The 23,968-nt window shown below is 41.8% G+C and overlaps 1 protein-coding gene across 1 annotated transcript in view; it reads left to right on the top strand.

Moving 5' to 3' along the window:
• HSD17B12 (hydroxysteroid 17-beta dehydrogenase 12) overlaps positions 1–23,968 on the top strand; it is an 82,743-nt gene that overhangs the window by 39,760 nt on the left and 19,015 nt on the right. Inside the window, exons 4-6 of the mRNA XM_063117437.1 lie at positions 7,513–7,623; positions 12,509–12,573; positions 20,778–20,822. Of these exons, the coding sequence (XP_062973507.1) occupies positions 7,513–7,623; positions 12,509–12,573; positions 20,778–20,822 (221 nt within the window). The remainder of the gene's footprint in view (positions 1–7,512; positions 7,624–12,508; positions 12,574–20,777; positions 20,823–23,968) is intronic.

A 23,968-nucleotide genomic window follows, 5' to 3' on the forward strand; every position in this document is an offset into this window, starting at 1 on the left:
GCCACATTTTTTGTTTAAATAAAGCCTCATGGACATAAATCTACTGTCCATGTTGTTTCACTGGTGGTAAGCCCCAGAATGGGGTGGCACATGGGCAGCTTTGGCTAATTTCTTACTTAAATGTCCAAAACATCTGGCCAACACCAAGTTGGGGAAGGCTGCAGTGAGCTCTTACTGCCTGTCCAGAATAAGCTCACCAGCTTTGGAAGTGGCCACCCAACACTAGTTAGGATTGGTGTCTTAATTCACATTGGTTTCATATTGTGCTATATAGATACATTACCACGAGGTGTAGTGATGGTCCTGAACTTGGATAGCTTTAAAAGAGGATTAGGCAAATACATGGAGGATAAGGCTATCAACAGCCGCTAGGCATGATGGCTATATGCTGCCTCCAGTATCAGAGGCTATATGCCAATTGATAGGGAACCTGAGGGTGCTGTTGCACTCATGTCCTATTTCTGGGCTTCCCATGGCCCTCTGGTTGGTCAGTGTGTACAGAATAGTGGACTAAATAGGCACACGCTCTTACGTTCTTATTGCTTTTATGCTCCATTTTGACAGTCTTAGTAAGTGTTAGTAAATTGATACACATTTGTTACGTATCTTCTCTTGAAATTTTATTTTAAGGAGAACTTGTTTTGCTACTAATTGGCATTTTCAACAACTGTTACTTCAAATAATGATTTTAAAATGTAACATTTCAAACCATCTTTTGCATCCAGCTTCCAAACAGCTTTGCAATCCACTAGTCTGTATATATGGTGCAATCCATGCAGGAACCTCTGGGCAGGTGTCTGCCTTTCAACAAGGCTAAAAATAGCATTCATTATCATAAGCATGAGGAACACACGCAGACATGAGCAGCATCACGACAAGCTTGTGGGAGAACTTTGAAATGAACACAGTATTTTTCCTCCCAGGGCCAAATAATTCAAACTGATGCAAGTTACTGAAATTAATTTTTTCACCTGTCAAAATCAAGTTACAATAAGAATTCCCATGTAGCTATTTTGCAATGGATGGAAGGGAAGAGGATCTCCTTCTCTCCATTTAGATAGAATTAAAGTAGTTTGTTTTATCATCCCTGACAGGATACAACAATATCTATCTATCTGTCTGTATTGTCCTATTGATTTTTTTAAAAAAGGCTACTTGTCTGGGAGTGTGCTCCCTTTCTGTATCTGAAGGTATAGAATATATCATTGAATATAGTTAGTATCACCTGAGTGGCAGAACACAACTCTACACTCTTTAGCTTGCCAGAGTGATTTGGGAGGGTGGAGCGATTCTGTTGCAGTTGTAAATGGGATTAACAGTGCTGCAATATCCTGAAAGATAAAATTAGGCATTTCATTATAATATCAGTGCTGGAACATAGCTCCCTACTTCTCAATTTGCAGGAGAATAAGATGTCAGATATCATGAGATACATGCTTTCTAATGTTTGTAAAAAAATCCTGGAACCTAGTTGTTTTATGAATCTCAAAGATTCAGTTGGTTTCTATTTATATAAGAAACCTGTGGCAGTGTAGAGAAATGCAAGGCAAAAACACGAGGGGACAAGAAAATCTTCAAATATGACCTACCCTAACAAACTAGAGGCTTCCTGACCAAAGGCTTTATATAGAAAAGGCCAGTGTTTTTTTTTAAAAAAGGTAAACCTGTGGTCTCCATTTCTTATTCTTAAGAAGTGGGGGTGTTTCTTCTGGCACACACCTTGGCATTCTGATACAGGACACCCAGATCTCTGGGATTACTTGTTGTAGCCAATGTCATGGTAATTAATGGCTGCACTCTTCAGAAATCTCGCTATAGCAGAAGCAATAGGTACATTGCTTAATTTGAGAAAGACGTCAAGGTTAATAACTTCAACTGTTTCAGAGATCAGCCCAACAATAATTTCCTAAGTTGGGATCTCTGTGGTGCAGAATACAAGGGAAGGTCAAGTGCCACAATAAATCCAGTAAGATAACATTCCAGGCAATTCAAGATGTGGTTCAAGAGCAAGTTGCAAACTAGAATATTCACATACACAGGTAGAGTTCAGTCCAACAATAGGGTCTATGTCGTAATCTCCAGAGGTCGTGTGTCAAGGCAGATCAAAGGCAGATCTAGTCCAAACTAGTGAGAGAGTGGGCAGTAGAGATGTTCCCTTTTGAGGCTTCTTCTGTCCAGACAAACTGAAGCCAGGTTTCAAGATAGGCAGGTGGAAGTCCTGGGCAGTTAAAATATTCCCCTCTAGGGCCTCTACTACACTAGATCCGAGGGTGGCTAAAAAACCTAGGTGTCTGATTTTAGGCATAAAAAAGGGTTGAATCCATGCAAGGAAGTGGTATAGGAATTAGAGATGTTGGTTCCAGAATTATATGCCATGGCAGGTCTTAACAACACAAGTTTAAAACTGACAAGGGTCCAGGTTTGATGGATAGTCCAGGTGAAGAGTGCTTTGAGTAGCTCAAACGATGGTAAGCCCAAGCAGGAAGAATTTTGGGCAGTAAAGATCAGAATGTTGCCAGCAAAGGTCCTGAAACTTTGGCACTGGTTTAAATGCAAAGGAATGGCCATTTCTCCGCTGTGGCACCCTGGTTGCGGAATGAGCTCCCCAGAGAGGTCCGCCTGGCGCCTACACTGTACTCCTTTCGTCGCCAGCTGAAGACCTTTTTATTCTCTCAGTATTTTAACACTTAATTTTAACTTAAATTTAAATTTTACTGTTCTAACTCTGTATTTTAATCTTACATCAATTTTGCTGCGTGGTTTTATCCTGGTTGTGCTTTTTATACTGTATTTTGTAATTGTGCTTTTAACATGTTGGTTGTTTTATTATGGTTTTAATTTTTGTGAACCGCCCAGAGAGCTTCGGCTATTGGGCGGTATAAAAATGTAATAAATCAATCAATAAATAATTACAGCCCTCCTTCTGACAATCTGACTGACAGGGAACTCTATCCTGTAAATCAGCGTACATTAAAGAAGGCATCTCTATATTGCTTTCTATAGATGATCCTGTTCAAGAAACAGGTTAGAAAACCCACTCCCACCCCAACGCTTATCAACTTTGCAGATGACACCAAATTGGGTGGGATAGCTAATACCCTGGAAGACAGAAACAAACTTCAAAGTGATCTTGAAAGGCTGGAGTGCTGGGACAACAGAATCAAATTTAGTAGGGATAAATGCCAAGTTATCCCTACTAAACCTAGGAAAAAGAAACCAAATGAACAGTTACAAGATGGGGATACTTGGCTCAGCAATACTACACACGAGAAGGATCTTGGAATTGTGGTAGATCACAAGTTGAATATGAGCAAACAGTATGATGTGGCTGCAAAAAAAGCAAATGCTATTTTAGCCTGCATTAATAGAAGTATAGCTTCCAAATCGCATAATGCAGGCAAGCTGGAGTGTGTTCAGAAGAGGGCAACGAGGATGATCAGGGGTCTGGAAACAAAGCCCTATGAGGAGAGACTGGAAGAATTGGGCATGTTTAGCATGGAGAAGAGAAGATTGAGTGGAGACAAGATAGCACTCTTCAGATACTTAAAAGGTTGTGACACAGAGAAGGGCAAGGATCTCTTCTTGATCCTCCCAGAGTGCAGGACACAGAATAATGGGCTCAAGTTACAGGAAGCCAGATTCCGGCTGGGCATCAGGAAAAACTTCCTGACTATTAGAGCAGTACGACAATGGAACCAGTTACCTAGAGAGGTTGTGGGCTCTCCCACACTAGAGGCATTCAAGAGGCATCTGGACAACCATCTGTTGGGTATGCTTTGAGGTGGATTCCTGCATTGAGCAGGGGGTTGGATTCAGTGGCCTTATAGGCCCCTTCCAACTCTACTATTCTATGATTCAATCTATCTGGCTCCCATATGGAGGCTATCAGCTTTCTTAGCTGTAATCATGTTGTTCATGTTTGGAACTTGCATCTGGTCAGGAGTGTTCAACTCTCCCAGCCTTCTCTCCCCCTGGAGAAATTAGGCAGAATGATGCTGTCACAATTCTGAGATTCCCCATCATGTTCAACCCAAACCAGCCCCTTCCTTCCTCCTGTAATCAGATGGGAAACCAGGCCAAGTTCAATTCTCTAGCCTAGGGCTTTCCACAACTGGATTGGATTCCCATCAACCCATTCCAAATGTGAATCAGAGTCTGGCTCTGAACCCATAGGCCCACAGTGTTATTTGGTTCTGGAATTTTTTTCCTTCTTGCAGTACTTTTGTGATTTTCCTAACCATGTCATTGATACATTATGCATCAATAAATGGCAAAAATGGCTATGTAGTACTTCATATTACTCATCCCCCACCCCACATCAAAATGTTGTATTCATTTTACTAGTATAAATAGCAAAGACTTTTGTAAGAAATAAATGGAAAAGCTTGGGGTAGTGTTCATTGATACATTTCTCTGCTAATACACTGACCGCAAGATTTCTGTGTGAATGTGTAGCGATAGAGCAGATGTAGCTAAAAATAGCAGGCCTCCACCTCCCTCCACAGAGATGTTGAACTTGATTTTCTTCTGACGTGATCACAAGACCACTGCTGCAATAGGGACTTAATGCTATTTACGTCGTTATTTTGCATAGCAGCATATCCCTGGGGATTTTTAGACAATGCAGCTGTTTCTGAAAAATGAAGTAGGAAAGAAATACTTGCATCTGCTATTAAGGATATTAGGGGGATGGGAAGGAAGAAGTAACTGAATACAATTAGGTTCACAATTCTGAATGAATGGATAAGAGGGGGGCGCGGGTAAGAGAAACCTAGCAGTATGCTTACTTTTGTGAATGATATTATCCTATGAAGTGAATGCTCTTTTTATGAGTTATTGGAACTAATTGATCATATAGTTGCTTGGAACAGTATACAATATAGTGTGCAGAATTGTTGTATTGTTCTCATTTTAAGATACTAGTAGTTGTAGTAAACAGTTGCTTGCTTGCTTGATCTCCCCTCATTTCCCACCCCCCTGATATGCTTCTTGGGAGAGTTGGGGGCCACTCTTGAATAGTATGAGCTGAATTTGGGAGGGCTACAGTGGGAGGGGGAAGATAAAGTAGGCAAGACTCTGGAGACTTTGAAGTCAAGAACAAGGAGCTTGTGTTGGATGAAACTGTGGAGAAAAAGAAAACATAGGGATTTATGGAGGGGTCTGTACAATAAATGAGATGAGCCATTTCGGCAGTCATTTCGGCAGTCTTCAGGTGAGAAGACTGAAGTGATAGTGAAAGGCCAGAAAGGAAAAGCTTGCAGTAATCAGATTGGGGGATGACGAGGCCATGAATCATTTGAGAATATGCTCTGGTGCTATAGCCCACAAACATTGGTCACAAGACAGTATTTGTTTGTTTATTTATTTATTGCTGCAACAGACTGTGTGCCATGTGAAAGATGAACATGCTTACCCTTCTAGTATAGGGAGCAGAGCTTTTGCCTAAGAGCCTGAGGTAGGCCATGTTTTTGTAACACCAATATAGGGGAAGATGATCCAACGTGAGTATCGACAGAGTGTAGGGAACTAATGGGGGAATCAGAAAGCCAGTGGATTGTATGAAGACTGTATACAGTGAGAGGAAGGCTTAGAAGGAAAGATAATTTTAGTCTTGAATTACTGAGTTTGATAATGTAGTGAGACATTCAACCACAAATCTTTTAGTCCATCATCTACCCATAGAATTTGATGAGGTAATACATTATATGTAGAGATAATACTAGCAGGAAGCTAAGAACAATTCTCTTGAGGGTGGGCGAAGGGGGCAAGAGCCAACAAAGAATCCCCCTGGGTAGATGATAAATTAACGGTGACACAGGAAGGAAGATCACCAACTGAGCACAACTTCCCCATGGCCTAAAGCATGAAGGGAGATTTTATTTTACTTGGTTCAAATTCAGTCTGTTTTTCAGTGGGTAGATTATTTAGTTGAGACCTGGAGAATGGGGTTAAAATTACACATAACCTATGTGATTGTAGTCAAGTGTCTTACACTCTTGGCTCACTTCAACAAGCAAACTGGGAAGAATTGTTTCTCACACATAGTGTCTGAACTATAAAGCACTATAGGCTGTTTTCCAGACCTAAAGTTTCTCCATGATACACCCTCAACTGAGCCTAAGCCTGAATTTTCATGAAGGATTGAACATGTCACCTACTTGGCTGGTTTGGATCCAATTCTAAACCATAGTTTAATGTTTTAAGAATGAGCCTAACTTTCCACCTCTGGCACAGCTTTGAAACTTTGGCTTCCATTTTTCATTAACCACAGCTTTCTGTGTCATCTGAATATGTCAAACTCTGATTAATCTCATCTTTGGTTTATTTGAAACAAGCCAACTTCAAACTACTGTTTACAGACTTGTCTTGTTTCAGCAAAGTAGGGTTCAGATGACACAGCAAACTGGTTAATCTGAAATGGAAGCAGAAGCTTCAGATCTCATATTTGTGTCAGAGGAGACCCAAGCCCAAGGCTTGCTGTGGCTTGTTCTCATAATGCTAAACTATGTTGCATCTGATTATGGCCGGTGTTTTATTGACAAAAAATTATATAATCACAGCAGCATTTTTAGAGCCATTATAATTACTGCTGGAAGATACAACTGTGTATGACAAGAGTAGGCAATGCAGTGCCTTCCAGATGTTTTGGACTACAAGTGCCATAATCTTTGACTATTGGCCATGCTGGCTTGCACAGGTGGGTGTCGGAGGCCAGATCATCCGGAGGACAATCCGTTAACCAAAGTTTATTTTACATCCACAGCCTTTATACAGGTGTTTGGGTGCTGGGTCTCTTCATGCAACCTGAATGTAGTTAAGAGCTTAAGAATTGTTATGCCATGTTGTGTGAAGGAGTTTTGGGCGTTGTGTGGCATATTCTTTGTTATGCAAGAGAAATAGATATAAAACACTAGGAAACAGCTTTCAATTGCCAAAGCACTTGAATATTTTGCTCTGAGGTTGCCACTGTACAGTGCTTTAGCACTGTTAAAGGAGAAATAAAATTTTAGAGTGCATTCCTCCATTGCAGCACACATACGTTGGAACTTATTAGGTCCAAAATGACAAGTGGATCATTTAAAGTTGGCCTTAATGACAAATGGCTAGGTAAGAACAACTGTCTGGTAAGAAGAACATTAAATGTCTGCTATGTGTTGTTAATAACTTGTGTGTTGGGTCCATCAGGTCCCTAACAGAAGAGGTTTGATATGGAGTTTTAAAGAAAATTCTATGTTTGCTAATTTTGTCTTGTTTTCTTTAGAGTAGGAAAGGTAAATGTTTAAATCTAATTTTTAAATAAAAAATATATTTATTTATTGCATTTTTATACCGCCCAATAGCTGAAGCACATACACCGCAAGAACATAATCTGCTTTCAGATAAAAGTGAAGACTTGTTATGTTGCTATGCTTCAATAATTGTTTGATTTACTATTGCAACCTAGTATTCCGTATTAATGGGTCAAAATAGTCCATGCTTATGTTTTGTTTCTGTGTGTGTGCTTTATTTCAGGGCAGAAGTTCAAGGTGGAAACAAAAACTGTTACTGCTGATTTTGGAGACCGAGTTGGTATTTACCAAAACATAAAAGCAAGCCTGGAAGGCCTTGAGATTGGTATCCTAGGTTTGTATCTAACTGGACTTCAGTGTCTTTGTTGTTATTGTCTGGAAAATTAAGCTCAAAAGTAGTAGATAAAATTGCATATTTCAATAGCATCAGTCAGCTTCTGTTCGAACAAAGTTTGAAACCTTAAGGCATCACAAAAGCTGTTATTCACAAGTGGAAAGATTTGTACTCTTACTAAAAGTAGCTTATCCTGTGAAAAAGGTCACCTCCTATCTTGTCTCCTTCATACTGTAGACATCTGTCTAGATATGTTTGCAGTAATTCTTTTGTATCTTCTTATAGGTAGAAAGGCTAATCTATGTATCAAATCCTGTCTTGGTTCTCTCCTAGTCATTTTCCCCCTTCATGGTCAGATGTGAGTAGTCTTGTCTAGTGGATCAAATTCCTTCTTTAGGATTGGAAAACTTTTATTATAGAAAGCTATTCCCCCCCCCCTCCACTCTGTTCAGGCTGCTGCTTGTGTAGCACACTTTATTCTAAGCCATATTGAGGAAATTCCTTGAAACTCATTTATAACCAACAATCTGTTTTATCTCTGGTATGGCAAGAAATATCAACTACTGAGTATTAAGTATTTTGATACAGGTGCAGAAAACGATCAAACATGATTGATTCCAGACTCAGAAATCATTAATCTGTTGAGTCTGCAACCACAGAAATAATATTACTGAGGGATAGCAGAGTAGTCTAGATTGCTCACTCACTGGAAGGTAGGCTGTAAGGACTTGCTGAAGGAAACAGAAGTATCAGTATTGGAATGGTCTACCCCCTGCCTTTCCAACACAAGATTCCTAAAGAGAGGACAGAGTCTTCTACATACATCAGCTATTATCACCTTCCATATATTCCGTTGCTCCCTCTGTTTTCCTTAAATTAGGGTTAGTTAAATGTTCAATTAGTTATCTACATTGGTAAGACAGTAGAGAGCTATTATGGGGGGGTGGTAGCTAGACTGTTGGACTTGGACTGGGAAGACTTGAGTTCAAATGCCAGTTTAGTCACTCTTCAGTGACCTTGGCGCAATCAGCCCATGTTGTATTAAAGGTAAAATGGGATAATTCCATATAAGCTTCTCTGAGCTTCTTAGATGAAGAATAGGATATATAAAAGATCATGTTCAGACAATACACCAAGTCACAGTAGTTAAGCATTTTGAGCTAAACATTATGGCTTACTGTGTCATGTGAACCATTCCTAACCATGGTGGCTACATAACCATGGTTTAGACACACTCATTAGGTATTTGCTGAAAAAGGGCTAGCGGCCTAACCATGGTTTAGCATGTTGTCTAAACAGGCCCATAGAAATGTAAGAGATAATAAGATGGTGACCAGATTTGGACCATTAAACAGCCAACAGTTTCTTAAGCATGGGTTGTTTGCGAGCAGCCAGGAGTGAGCAAGCATGCTGTTTCCTGCCCACTTCTGCTTTGCTAAACATCCCAGGAACACCTACCCTGTTCCTGGGTTGTTTGCTGTGATGCCCAAACCCAGCACTCTGCATTGTTGAGGGGGAGATTACCCTGGTTTGTTGCTGGGTTAAAACTCTGGTTTGTGTCTCTTTCAATAACCCAGAGTTCTGAATTTGGATGTCATGGTGAACAATGCAGGAACGGGGCAGGCGTTCCTGGCTTGTTTAGCAAAATGGAAGCAAGCAGGCAGGAGCCAGTACACTCACTCTTGCATACTCACAAACAACCCACAGTTTGTAATCATGGTTTAAGTCTTTGTACGAACCAGTTCACCAGGTGCACATGTTCCACTCGACTAGTTGTTAGCACTGCAGTTATAACATGATTGTGGATGAAGAAGAAAAAGAAGGAAAAAACAAGAATGCAATCAGGTTGATGAAATTGGATATATTTCATTGCAAAACGTCTCTGGTTCAGTCCGTGGCATCTTCAGGTATGGCTGAGAGAAACCCCCATCTGAAACCCCAGAGAGCTGCTGTCAGTCAATGTAGACAATACTGAGTTAAAAAGAACAGTGGTCTAACTTGGTATAAAGCATCTTCTGATCTTCTTCCAAAATATGTATCAATTCCTAAAGGAAACATGTTATTCATTTTTCTATATTGAATTTGAATTTGTTCAACATGACTTCTTCTCATAAAGAAGGAGAAGTAGTTAAAAGAACCACACCACTTCAGTTATATATGACTTCCATTCTGCATGTAGACATGAAATGTTGATGCTGAGTCCAATTGACAGTATTGCAAAGAAATTTGCATGGGTGCTTCTGCTGCTTTATGCCTAATTCACAGGCTCAGATGAGATACACTCAGTATTCAGTATGGCAAGGGGACACTCCACGTTGACACTACATCTAGGTTTGCGTGGAACACCCTAGACGTCAAGTATGTTGCAGTCTCCATCTGCTAAGCCAGTGGTTCCCAAAGTGGGCGGTACTGCCCCCTTGGGGGCGGTGGGATTGCATAGGGGGGCATTAAGAGGCAAGGGGGCAGCAGGGGGGCGCTCGAGGTGGTCTTTTCCGGGAAGCGCCTCTCCAGAAGGTCTTAACACCCAGGGACATTTTTATGGGAGAAGGTAGTTTGGTCCCAAGCTATATAGGGGAAGAATCCACACATGTATTAATGCCGTTTAAGAAGAGTCCTTTTAACGGTGAATTGAAATGTTTCAAAAGCACCAAAATGCTAATGAAGAGACATACCCTGCTTGGTGTGCTCCGTCACGCTGGCTGCAAAACAGAGGCGTCCGCTCCCTTTTCCCTCCCTCCCTCGGCAAGCCTGAGGATTTTGAATAAATATTCAATTAATTGTTACTGTTTTGAATTTTATTGTTATTATCTTCCTTAGTGGGTCGTTGAAAAGCGCTATTCTGAATAATGATTTTTATAGTGTAGGGTAGGGGGGCACTGGGCATGAGTTTGTGGAACCAAGGGGGTGGTGACCTGAAAAAGTTTGGGAAGCACTGTGCTAAGCAGTCTAGATATATGTGGGGGTTGGGGTGTACTTTAGATACCATAGGAGACAGATGCACTGAATGGATATATCCAGTCTCCCCAAAGAAAGCCTTATTATCAGGGCTGGCCCTACCATGAAGCGGTAGGAAGGCAGTGTGTAGGAGAAGCTGTGGTCTGCCCCACCGAAGGGTCTGCTGCGTCTTGTTTCTGTTGGCCACCTTATTCCTGGCAGGAATAAGAAGCAGCTGCTCGCTTGCCTGCGTGCTTCCCACCTCACCACATGCTGCTTGTAGTTACTTTTTGTGGTGCTGACACATGTTCCCACCTTGCTAGTTCACTGCCTGTAAGGTCTTTCCGCCTTCAGGAGCACCTGAGCTAGGTCAAGCAAATGCATGAAATCCCAGAAGTTCCAGAATCTCTTGTGATACTTTGCTGGATGTACAGGCGTTGTATGGCTCCTGAAGGCAGAAACAGCTTAAGGGCTGCATGCTGGTGAGGTGGGCTCATGTGTCCGGGTCAGGAAAAGTAAGATACCTTGGTAAGCACACAGATTGTGGGAGAGGAGGAGCCGGCGGTACGGCAGGTCCAAACTTCAGCTGGCAACCTGCCCTGGATTGGGCCTGCTTATTGTATTGTAAAAGAGAAGGTCCTGAGTATGTTGAGTTATGGTTTAATCTGATGATTTTATCAAGTTTAACGTTCCAGAAGGTTGTTGCTATTTGCCCTTGGCAAGTTTTCAGACTATAGATGGGAAAGTAATCCTAGAATTTATCTTTATCTTGCCATCACCCTGTACATTTTGCATGGTGTCAAGAGGTTTTTCCTGAGGTATTGATAGGTATAAATTTGAGTAAGTGGAAGATCTGATTACAACACTTGGCTAGTGTACAATATTTCATTGAAATATTAGTTTTAAACTATGTTCAGTGAATGTTACATTCTGCCACCAATCAGTTGGGCGGCGGGCAGGAGGGGGGCAATTTCACAGATTTAAAGAGTGTGAAAACAGCTTTGTGGAATTGTTACATTTGACGAATCTGTATATAATGGGCTTCTGAATAGCAAAGCAGCATAACAAAAACCTTTTCAAAAAGCAAGAAATTGTTGATTAAAAATGTAGAATACTTAATATAGTAAGATTGTCATTAATGAGATTTCTCCTGCACTATTCTTCACTCTGTCTTCATCTTAGCCCCAAAGTTCTTCACACACTGCCTTCAAAGAGCTGGTACACTGTATGTTGGTTTATGCTGCCATCTAATGTTCTAGTGATCGGACTTGGAGGAATATTTGTATTTCCCCTTCACAGATAATTCCATATGTCTCAAATTATTCTCTCTGCCATAGATACCTATTCTCCCACAGACATTTCTAACAAACATAATCACAATGGATACTGCGTTGCAACTCATGGTCAACCATTTAGAATGTGAAATGCTAATCTGTATGTACATGTATAAAATATAATGTGTGAACGTTTTTAAGTGATAGCTATTTACTTGGTCTTTTATTAATTTGTAGTAGTTTTCATAAACTATTTCATAAAGCTAGCTGGAGTGGAAAGTTTTTATGTAATGTAGGTGGCTGCATCTGAAAAAAAGGAAGGCAGGTTGACAATGTGGTAGTTGGATTTTACCCCTTTATTTCCTAGCCTTTACCATGGAAATGAAACTCTGAAATTACGTTAATGAAAATTACTTAAAACACATTTTGCAGTTCGGTGATATTTTTGAAATGATACAGTCTCTTCTATCAAAAGCATCAACCAGAACCTATGTAGGGATAGCTTGGTGATGTGAAATAAGAAGTAGAAATTCAATTTTGAAGTTTATTAGTAGTTTATATGCAAGTATAGAGATCAAGTGCGTGCAGTTTACTTAATAGCTGAACATAGTGTTATAAAATCTTAATTTCACTGGCATACCTTCAATGAGCATAATCAAACAAAATGTTTGTTTCAGTAAACAATGTGGGGGCTGGATATTCTTATCCTGAATACTTCCTTGAGATCCCTGACCTAGATAAAGTAAGTATTGGCCTCTTCTCTTATCCATCTTTTAAATTTTAAGATGTACCTGTAAAACATTAAGCACAGGATTTGATGTATTAACTGTGGTTAAAAGGATTGGATAGCAAGAGGAATAGAATGGTTTTTAGATGGTCCTGTAAGCAATGCATTAATTGAGTACTAAAATTAAGGTCTGCAGTGACTAATACTCCCATCCCATCTCATCTCCCAAAACTTTAATTGTATGTTTTTTAGTAGAATAGACCTTAAGTTTCCATGCCTCTATTTTTATGGTTGTTAAGCAAGTATCCTCTTAATTTTGTAGAAATCTTTGTGCTGATATGTCACATTAAACGTTAAGGTTACCATTTGAGAGCAAAACCTGGGAATTGATCATTGATCTTGTTCTTTTCCCCCCATTTCACTGCTGTTTCATGTTTAAATTACCCTGATTATCTAAACTACACTTAAAACAAATACATGTGAGATGAATGACACACATAGCTAAGCAATCCCCAAATAAAGAATACTAAAACGAGTACATTAAATTGAGTAAAATTATGCCACAACATGTTATCATGTTAAGACATGTGATGGGCAAAATTTATCTCCACCTGCTGAAATTCCCCTTGGACTAGATTGAAATAAGCCAAGGTATTTTCTCAAAAAAATGGGGAAAAGATTGGCTTATTTTTAGCCAAGCAAAATTTAATTTGGACTCTGTTGCATCCCAGATCAAGTGTTACAGATGGGCAGGGTTGATTGTTGGGAGGGAGTTGTTCTCCAGCTTACATTAAAATATGAATTGGGAAAAATCACATTCACTCTATATTTGAGGCAAGCATTATATTTTACTGAGATTTATTCCAAGCCAAGGAATTACTAAACTAAACAGCGTATCTAATTGTGACATTGTTTTTCTTTTACTCTTCTCCCTTCCCTACCGTTGTCATTTTTTGTCTGTCTCCCTCAGCCATCTTCCCTGACTCTCTTGTTCTCTTACCATTGATCACCAGAGAACTCCCTTTATAAGTTATAGGTCATCCCCTGTGCGGATGACCTATAATGGGTCACTTTGTTCTATAGTGAAAATAATCTAGTTTTTTGTTGAAATTGAAATTTCAGGTTGGCATTGCCTGTTTCCCTGCTCTAGAAGTATTGGGAAAACATAGTCCTTCTTCGTGGTCATCTATACATCACACATATGGGCTCTGCGCCCGTGCTGAGACCGGAACCGGAACCTCAAATAACTGAGTATAACGTTTTAGGCGGGAACCATCCCCGAATGCTACTGCACATAAGCACGCGGTTCCCGCCTGTACCTCAGTTCTTCGTTGTCTGCCATTGTGGTTAGACCTAGAAACTGACCTCTTAGCGTTTTTCTAAAAGATTACTCCTGTTCTTACCTTTTTACTCTTGCAATTAGTTTCCTCGTATTTTTCTTTTCTTTTCTTCTTATTACCTTAAAAAAAAAAAAAAAACAATTTCTTTATCTTTATATTTTTTCCTCGCGATCCGTGGGTCGCAGGAACCTACTGGGCGTATGGCCGTGAAGGCTCCTTTCAGGAAGTGTGTGAGCTGCCGGGCTAAACTCCTGCCAATGGATGGCCACTCACTTTGTGTAATTTGTCTAGGTAAGGGGCATAAGGTGGAAACGTGTCACCACTGCATGTCCTTTACCAAGCAAACCCGCAAAAATCGAGCTGACCAATTGAGAGCCATTCTTTGGGAAAAGGCCCTCAAGGCTACCGACACTCCGAGACAAAGGGAAATGGATGCTCCGAGACAAAGGGAAATGGATAAGCCTCCAGCCTGCGAAAAAACAATTCCTCATACCCATAGAGGTGTCGAAGAAGAACAGAGCTCTGACATACAATCGTTTGTCATCTCTGAAACGACCATGGCAGAAAAGAGGATGGACATACCCCTCACGCCTGGTCGATCTTTGGCTACTTCCGTGGCTAAGAAAATATCAAAAAAAGCCCGGACTTGAAAGTCTGCTGAAATGCAAAAGAGGAAGAAAAAGAAAAAGAATCCAAAAAAAATCTTCCTCTACACACAACTCGTCGATAGCGACCACTACGGTACCAAGCCGGCCGGCGTCGATACCGACCTCGGTACCGAGACCCCTGGAATCTATTTCGGAGGGCGAAATTAGGGACTCCATACCGACAAGATCAGTACAGCATGACACGGCACCATGCGAGCAAACCTCCAGGGATCCCAACAGGCATATTGACTCAAACATGCCTCCTGTTTCTCCAGTTAGGTCTAGATCACCAAGACCTTTAACCTACAAGGAACAATCGTGTTCCCCACGTTCAGACTGGGACAGAAATTCTGGATATTCTGACCCCTATAGACAGCGTGAATGGGGCGATTGGGAATACTATCGCCTGCATACTTACCTGCCTGTCGAGGACTATCAATGCAGCTAACAGCGAGCCATTTCGCTCAGCCTCCACCAATGTCAAGAAACTTTCCAGACCCTATGTCACCGCCACAAGGATATCCAATGCCGACACCACATCGATACCGAGAACACCCTTCTACGGTACTGAGTACCGCGGTTGTCCCAGTCTTACCACCTTCACCGTCAAATCAGTCAATCCAGCCCTTACCATCACCGCAACGGGCACCTGGCTCTATATCTCCAGAGGAGGATTACCAGTCGGATTCAGCCTCCTCAGTATCGGCCACCCCCTCCGTTCCATCACCAGATGATGCTGTAAACTCAAAAGACCCCTCATCTCCATCTGAGGATATGAGTCATTTCTCTGAGCACATTTTGAGAATGGCTCAATCATTGGGGCTTGCAACTCAACAACCCCTTGAGACACTGGATGATCCAATATACGATGTCCTCCATATTGACGCCAATGTCCAGTGGCTATTCCGTATCCACCTACCTTGCTGCAGACCGCCCAGGTGTCCTGGAAAACATCCTCTTTGACTGCGCCAACTTCCAAGCGACTTGAGGCAACGTATCGCATTCAAGAAAAAGGGGCTGAATTCCTCTTCCAACACCCGAAACCCAATTTGGTCATCGTAGAATCTTCCCAAGGAAAATCACAGAAAATTCATACTGCACCTGTTGATAGAGAAGGGAGGAAATTAGATCTTTTAGGCCAAAAAATTTATGCTTTCACTTCACTCGGATTACATGCTGCCACTTACCAGGCAGCTATGGCACGTTACCAAGTATTTCTATGGGAGAAAATTGGATCATTATGCGATTACTTGCCAGATGACAAAAGAGAACTAGCCAGAGTCTTCCAAGTGGAAGCATCAGCCACTGCTAAACAACAGCTCAGTACTGCTAGACATCAGACAGACTGTGACTCCAAAGCCATGATGGGCTCCATAGCCCTACGCAGGCATGCATGGCTGAGATCAGTTGGCTTGAGCCAAGAAGCAAGAACACGCATCGAAAACCTACCGTTCGATGGCGAGGGTCTCTTCAATTCCAAGACGGATGAGGCCATGGACTCAATACATAAAGCTTGCACGACGGCAAAGAGGATGGGTTTCTCGGCACCAGCTATTCAATATAAACCTTGACGCTGGGCTAGACAACCTTTCATCCAACAGCTACGCTTCCAGTATGACAAACAACCCAGACAACAGCAGCAACAGCAGCAAAAGAAGCATGCTTACCCTCAACATTACCAGCAGACTCGTCGCCAGCCTGGTTTTGGGAAGAAACAACGCCTTTGACTGCCTTTCCCCACACTTACTACCATTCGGAAACCGACTTCAACCTTTCATTCGACAGTGGGAAACCATAACGACAGACTCTTGGGTTCTTACCATCATCTGCAATGGATACAATATCGAGTTCGACACCTCTCCACCTTTTTCAGGAATAAAAGTGACAGCACCCTCGACTCCACTTCTTCTAGAAGTACATACCCTTCTGGAGAAAGGAGCTATCTCTCACATACCAACATCCCAGATCAATCAGGGTTTTTACTCCTGTTACTTTACCATCCCGAAAAAGGATGGGGGTCTTCAACCGATATTGGATCTAAGACAAGTGAACAACTTTATCACTCCCAGAAGATTCCGTATGACTACAGTAGCATCCATTCTCCAACTTCTGCACAAGGGCGTCTGGTTTGCAGTGATAGATCTAAAGGATGTTTACTTCCACATTTCCATCAGAGAGTCAAGTCAACGTTTCCTCTGCTTTTCAGTTGGGGACGAGCCATTCCAGTTCACCGTTCTCCCCTTCGGCCTCGCAACAGCCCCTCGAGTATTCACAAAGGTTATGTCAGTGGTTTGCGCACATCTAAGGCAACAGGACATATCTGTATACCCTTACATCGACGACTGGTTACTGGTAGCAGAGAGCTACACTACCCTCCAAGGGAACATAGCCACCACCTTACAATTTCTCGACTCACTAGGACTCTGGGTCAACCTAGAGAAATCTATCCTAACACCACAACTGAGGATAGATTTCATAGGCATCACCCTTTCATTGGTGGATGGAAGAGCGTACCTTCCGAGGTCGAGGGCTACATTCCTACGCGAACTAATCCTAGATATCAAGGATCGCCCTTCGACCACCACATGGACGATCCAGAGGTTACTAGGACTAATGTCAGCGACCACCGCAGTCATCAGATTTGCAAGGCTACGTATGAGAACCCTCCAGAATTGGTTTCTCAGGTCATTCGACCTCCGTACCGATGCCTGACGAACTCGACTATGTCTACCACTCTCGGTTCGATCATCCCTATTGTGGTGGCTACGGGACAAGAATCTCCTCGAGGGAATCCCCTTCCACTCCCCGACACCGTCAAGGACGATCACTACCGACACCTCCTTAATAGAATGGGGGGCTCATTGCAACTCCCTCCTTGTCCAAGGTCAATGGTCGAGATCGCAGACAAAACAACACCTCAACCATCTCGAACTGCTGGCGGTAGAGAGAGTGCTGAAGGCTTTCACAGCGATCCTAGAAAAGTGCAGTGTGCTCATCGCCACGGACAACACCACGGTGGTATGTTACCTCAACAGGCAGGGGGGCACGAGATCTCACCCCTTGACACGGTTGGCCCTATGCACCTGGAACTGGTGCATAAGGAGAAACATCTACTTGACTGCCATCCATGTGGCTGGAAAGGAAAACACTGTTGCAGACTTTCTAAGCAGATCCTTCCATACCAGTCACGAATGAGAACTCGATCTCAAGACCAGGGAAGACCTCTTCCAATACTGGGGTTTCCCAATGGTCGATGTCTTTGCTACAGAAACCAATGCTGTGTGCCCCAAGTTCTGCAGCAGAGCAGGCAAGGGAAAGAACTCTCTGGGGGATGCGTTCACCAGGACATGGAAGGGAAACTTAGTGTACATGTTCCCACCATTTCCACTCCTAACGCGGGTGCTAGTCAAGATCCAAATGGACGGGTCGGACTGCATCCTGATAGCCCCTTGGTGGCCTCGACAACCGTGGTTCTCACATGTCTTACGACTGTCGAACCACAACTACATAAAACTTCCATCAATACCGACACTGCTGACTCAGGATGGAGGCAAGGTTCGGCATCCAGATTTGTCGATGTTGAGGATGACGGTGTGGAGGATAATGCCGCACAATACACACACACTGAAACACTGACGGTATTGCTAGCATCTCGTAAACCCTCTACTAGAAGGTCATATGCCAGCAAATGGAAGAGATTCTCTATTTTTGCCCAAGATAAGAATTTTCAACCTAGCTCTTGTACTCTTTTTAACATCTTACAATACCTACTCTCTTTACACCAACAAGGATTGAAGCTGTCATCGGTCAGGGTCCATCTAGCAGCGATTTCCGCATCGGACCAAGGCATAGACAGCTTCTCACCTTTTTCTCACCCAGTGACAAAGAATTTTTTAAGAGGACTAAAGAACATGATGCCAATAGCCAAACACATGATTCCCGCATGGAGCTTATCGGTGGTGTTACACGCCTTAACATGGAAACCCTTTGAACCGCTAGCCACTGTGGACCTCAGACTTCTATCTTTTAAGGTCGCATTTCTTATAGCAATAACGTTCGCACGCCGTGCAAGTGAGCTAAGGGCATTGAGAGTCGATCCTCCTTACTTGACATTTCATGGGGATAAGGTGGTTCTCCGTACGGACATTGCTTTCCTTCCTAAGGTAGTCTCGGCTTTTCACACCACACAAGATATTGTGCTACCGGCCTTTTTTCCTAATCCTACAACCCCAGTGGACTCTACTCTACACATGCTAGATGTGAGGAGGTCTCTCGCCTTCTATAAGTCACGGACTGAAAACTTCAGAAAGACAAAACAACTTTTCGTTTGCTATGGTGAACCTCATAAAGGTCTCCCCATGTCCTGCCAGCGCTTGTTGCACTGGATTACTCAGACCACTGAATTGGCTTACTCTCTATCAGGTCTGCAATTATCAAAGCCTGTGATAGCCCACTTGACTAGAGCTGTTGCTTTTCGTAGGGGAGTCCCTCTACAAGACTTGTGCAAAGCAGCAACGTGGTCAACCCCGTCCACGTTCGTCAGACATTATAACCTTGATGTTCATGCACGACAGGACTGTTCATTTGGAAGAGCGGTCCTCTCTGAGGTACTACAATAACACACACGATAACACGCCTTCAGGTATGTCAGCTTGCTAATCGCCCATATGTGTGATGCATAGAGATCACGAAGAAGAAATGCAGGTTGCTTACCTGTAACTGTAGTTCTTCGAGTAGTCATCTATGCATTCGCACAACCCACCCATCGTCCCCTCTTGGTGGTGTACTGTTTTTATTGTATAGTTTTTATATGTATGTTTATGGGACCACAATGTCGGACTCCTGTAAACTGAGGTATAGGTGGGAACCGCGTGCACATGTGCAGTAGCATTGGGGGATGGTTCCCGCCTAAAACGTTATACTCAGCTATTTGAGGTTCCGGTTCAGGTCCCAGCGCGGGCGCAGAGCCCATATGTGTGAATGCATAGATGACCACTTGAAGAACTACGGTTACAGGTAAGCAACCTGCATTTGTTAGAATTACTATTCAGTGACTGACACCAAGCTCTGTGACTTTAAACCTGAATAGGTTAGGCAACTTTCTCCCATTCTGTTCAGTACAAACATTCATCTGAGGGCAAAACTGATAATATCTTTCACATGTCAAATAAAGAATGACAAATCTACACATATCTACACTCCCATGTGAGAGTCTATAGTACTGCTGCCTTGGATCACTTTTGGTGGATACTTCCTCAGACCCCTTCACCTAAGTCTTCACTCTGTTAATTCATGTAGCTGGATATATTTTGTTACTTATTTGTATATTAATATATCAATAAGCTATCTTTATATCCAACATGTAACTTTGCCAAAATCCAAATATTTAATGCTATTCTACCTAATTATTTGTTCCTAATATTTGTACATAATACGTTACCTGCATATGCTGGACTAATGGGCCAAGTTTTACATAAATTATAAACTTAACTTCTAGGAATCTTTATAAAACACATTTGAGTGTGTTGAGAAAATAGCTCTTTGATTTCAGGGATATGTCTGTCTTATGCATCCCATGTATTAAGATGCAATATTTTTGCCGTTTCATTTTAGGAAAGAAGCAGCTCAGTAACTTCTAACTGGTTCTTTCTGCAGCAGTGGACTGCATTTTAGGACTGTTTTTACTATAGCCCAGTTTCTCTACTACGTGCATTTGTTCTATATTGAAATACATTTAATAGTTATGATAGCCTTTCCCAGCCAAGTGCCATCCAGATGTTTTGGATACAGCTCCCAGCATTGGCCATCTTGGCTGAAACTGATGGGAGTTAGACCAAAACGTCTGGAGGGCACCAGGTTGGGGAAGGCTGACTTTATGAAATAAATGAAATATTTGTCCAATTCTCTGCCTTGTTAGATGGGGAAAAAACCATGTCACTTTAGAATGGATTATCAGGGGTAAGGTACTTACTCTGCATATTGGTTTGCTACTTCATCTATTGGGGTCTTTTCTGTTGGATGTTGAGTATAGAAATGTATAGCTGATGTAATAGCTGAAGACTTTCCTTGTCTGAATAGTTGAATTTAAAATGGACATGCACCAGCTACCTACTTACATGCCCGAGATAGGTTGGATGTCTGTATAAACTAGTCATATGCCTCAGTTGCTTGAGATGTTTTGTTTTAATTCCAAGAGCTTATTCTGTTGTTTTGTACTTCCTATCTTTTGCAGACAATTGACAACATGCTAAACGTTAACATCATGTCTGTGTGCAAGGTAAGTGCCAGTTTGAGGAGAATTTTAGGGGATACAGCAGCACATGTTGTTTTGCTGATACAAAGTAATTGTCTTAAAAAGATCTATCTCATTATAGCAGGCACAGTTATACATGGCTTTATCTATGAGTTGCTTCCCTGTAGAGCTTCTGCATAAGTCCATTTTCTCTGGAAGCCTCTAGAATTCATTCAGCAACTGCTACTAGTATAACTTTTTTCCCAGAGAAGAAAGGATGATCTGCCCTTGAAGCTTTGTGTATTTCCTGAAAAACAAGTGTCCAGTGGTGGCTGGTGGCAACCGAACCAGCACTGCTTTTTTCTTTTCTATTTTCTTTTTGGAAAAGGAACAATGAGAAAGCTTGTAGAGACTGCGAGGATTGGATTTTATCCAATTTGTATTGAACTCTTGTATCTATCTCATGCTCTTAGAACTCTGCTATTTGCCATATGTATAATCTTACTCCCTTTTCCGCATCCATTTTCTGACAGGCTATTAATTAAATCTGAGTAATTCTAATAGAACTTGTATTATTGGCACAAACTTAGACAGTCAGACTATATTTTGTAAACAACAAGTTGCTGTTTAGAAAATATAGTCTGGCAAATTGATCAGATCTTTCTTTTTTCAGATTTCAGTTCTTCATGATTTTTGCACAATCCTACGTATTGGTCCTCCACCTATGAACTCTTTGGAACTAGACTAGCATTTTGGCAGGCAGCCCACCCTCACTGCACACTCTCAAGGGGGTGTAGTTCCCATCTTACCATTCCATTCATTTTGACTGCAGCAGTACCATTATTAATGACTTCCTCTCACTTGTCCTGCTGGAGCTTAAGCTCATCCTGTGTAAATTAATTTCCTATATTTGTTCTTCTAATGATTCTTACTTATTCACTTTCTTTTCCAGTTTGTGTTTAGTTTCTCTCGGTTACATACTGTCAGGGCATCTCTCCCTCCTTGCCTGAGGGCCTGAAAGCAGTGCCATTTTGCAAGACTTGCAAATAAACTACTTTCCTCTGATGGGGATATCTGCTTGGGAGAATGGCACATCACTGAACCATGCCATCACTGCCAGCCCTTTACAAAACAAGCACTTTCAATTCCAACATTAGTCTTTCTCCTGGCATTTATAATCTCAGAACAATGCTGTTGATGTCCTCTAAGATGGAGCAAATTTCTGCTGTTACAGTGGCGAGGCCAATATAGTATGTAAACTACTCGATGCAGTTCTTAAGGGAAAACCTGTATTCCTAGTGACTTGTTTCTCCATTCTGTATCTCTCTACTTAATCTGCTTCTATTTGCACCTAGAAATGGTACTAAGATACAGTAATAGCATTGCTTTTGCTCCTAATAAAAAATCTTAGGAATTTCTAGAGTTTCTTGGAACTCACAATGTAATACAATGTGAATAATAGTCAAAAGCAGAGCGGATTTCAGCACCCTCAGGTAGCTGCTGGGGCTTCATCGAGGCCTACTGCTATCACCTGCTCGTGACCCCCCTTTTTTTTTCTGGCACTCTGATATGTGCCAAGTCACTTGGAGCCACCATTTAAGTTTCCTACAATTTCTGGAGTGACAGTACATTGAGAGTGCCCAGGGCATTTTAAGGAACTGGGAGAGCATTTCTGTGCCCCCTAGACAGTGTCTGGTGGACATAAGATACTTCAGTTTCCTTTCTCCAAAATCAGAGGCAGAGAACCATGCTCCCCTCCCCCTGCCCCACCCACTCACAACCAGCATGGGAAAAACATTGCTGGCTGCTACTATGAGCTTGCAAGTCAAAGATCTTGGGGGGGTGAAATGGGGGTTGTTCCTGGGAGTGGGGAGGAGAGTAGTCTGGGGACGTTGGGCTATGAGATATCCCCAGTCGTCCCCAGCGTCCTTCCTTTCCCCAAAGAATCCACTACACAGGTAAAACCGCCCATCCAGCTAAAATGCTTTGCATAGGTTACTCATAAGCCTCCAAGTTCGGAGACTTACGTAGGGCACATCTCATAGGATTGCACCCTTAAATGGCAACTCCAAGCTATCCCTTTGCTCATTTGAGCACTGCTGCTGTTGCTCACCAGTTGCCTAAGGGTCATAGGAAGGGACATACCAGAAGGGCACTATGCTGAGGACTCCCTCAAATCTGGAGCATGAGCTGGTCAAAAACTATTTTTCAGTTGCCCTAAAAATTGCATTTTAATTCCAATTTTGGATTCTAATCCACATATAGCTGAGTTCAGAAAATAGGATATAATTGCCCTAGAAATATAATTGCCTTTTTTATATGGAGAATTAGGGAGGACCCACCTTAGGGAGGGGCCCATTAATTTACTTCATGACCATATTTTTCCAATGCTGATTCCTGTATATGAATAGTGGTACAGGCTGTGCCTGTATTTACAAAGTTCCATGTTCATGGCTTCGATACAACATGTGGCCTTCCTCCGATTTTTCAGGTGGACACTGTATGTGAAGTAGTCATGAGTCCTTGATTGCCCTCTCAGACAATCACTGTGATTACATGGTTCAGCCCATTATTACATGAAAATGCTTAGCTGAAAGGCTGTAAGTGGTGGCTAATAAAAGCAAGAAGTCTTTTATTTGCCATATTTAGCTTGATTTAACTCAAAATCATTGGCTTCCGCACTTATGTTAGTTGTTTTTGTTCTGTCCCCGCACCCCAAATACTTAAAGCAAGAATGTACCAATTAATTAGAATGGAAATTACAGCTTCTTAAAAAGTTGAGCTTAGTAGTTATAAGTACTTCTAATAACTCAATTGCTGTACAAACTTGTTTGTTGTTGTAGCTTCTCTGTGACATATGTCATATTAATTCACATTTTATACATGGTGCTGGGTGTGACTTGTCAAAAGGCCATTAAGTTATTCAACGATGGAGGACATGAGTATCCTAGGTCCAAATCCAGCTCTTGAGCCATACTTCTAATTTAATGGTATTTGGTATGCAGAAATGGTCACAAGAAATGTCTGGCCTTACATACATAGAAGGCCTCTAGTGAAATATAAAGGTTAATAAATAACCCTTTTAATAAAGAAAAACACTTGACAAGAGCACCCTAAAACTGGCAAGATATTTTTTTATGTTAGGTTCCCCACCTTTGTTTTGCATAATACAACCCCTTTCAGCCCAAGGG

Source organism: Elgaria multicarinata, chromosome 2, assembly GCF_023053635.1.
Source record: "Elgaria multicarinata webbii isolate HBS135686 ecotype San Diego chromosome 2, rElgMul1.1.pri, whole genome shotgun sequence".
Lineage (NCBI taxonomy): Eukaryota > Metazoa > Chordata > Lepidosauria > Squamata > Anguidae > Elgaria > Elgaria multicarinata.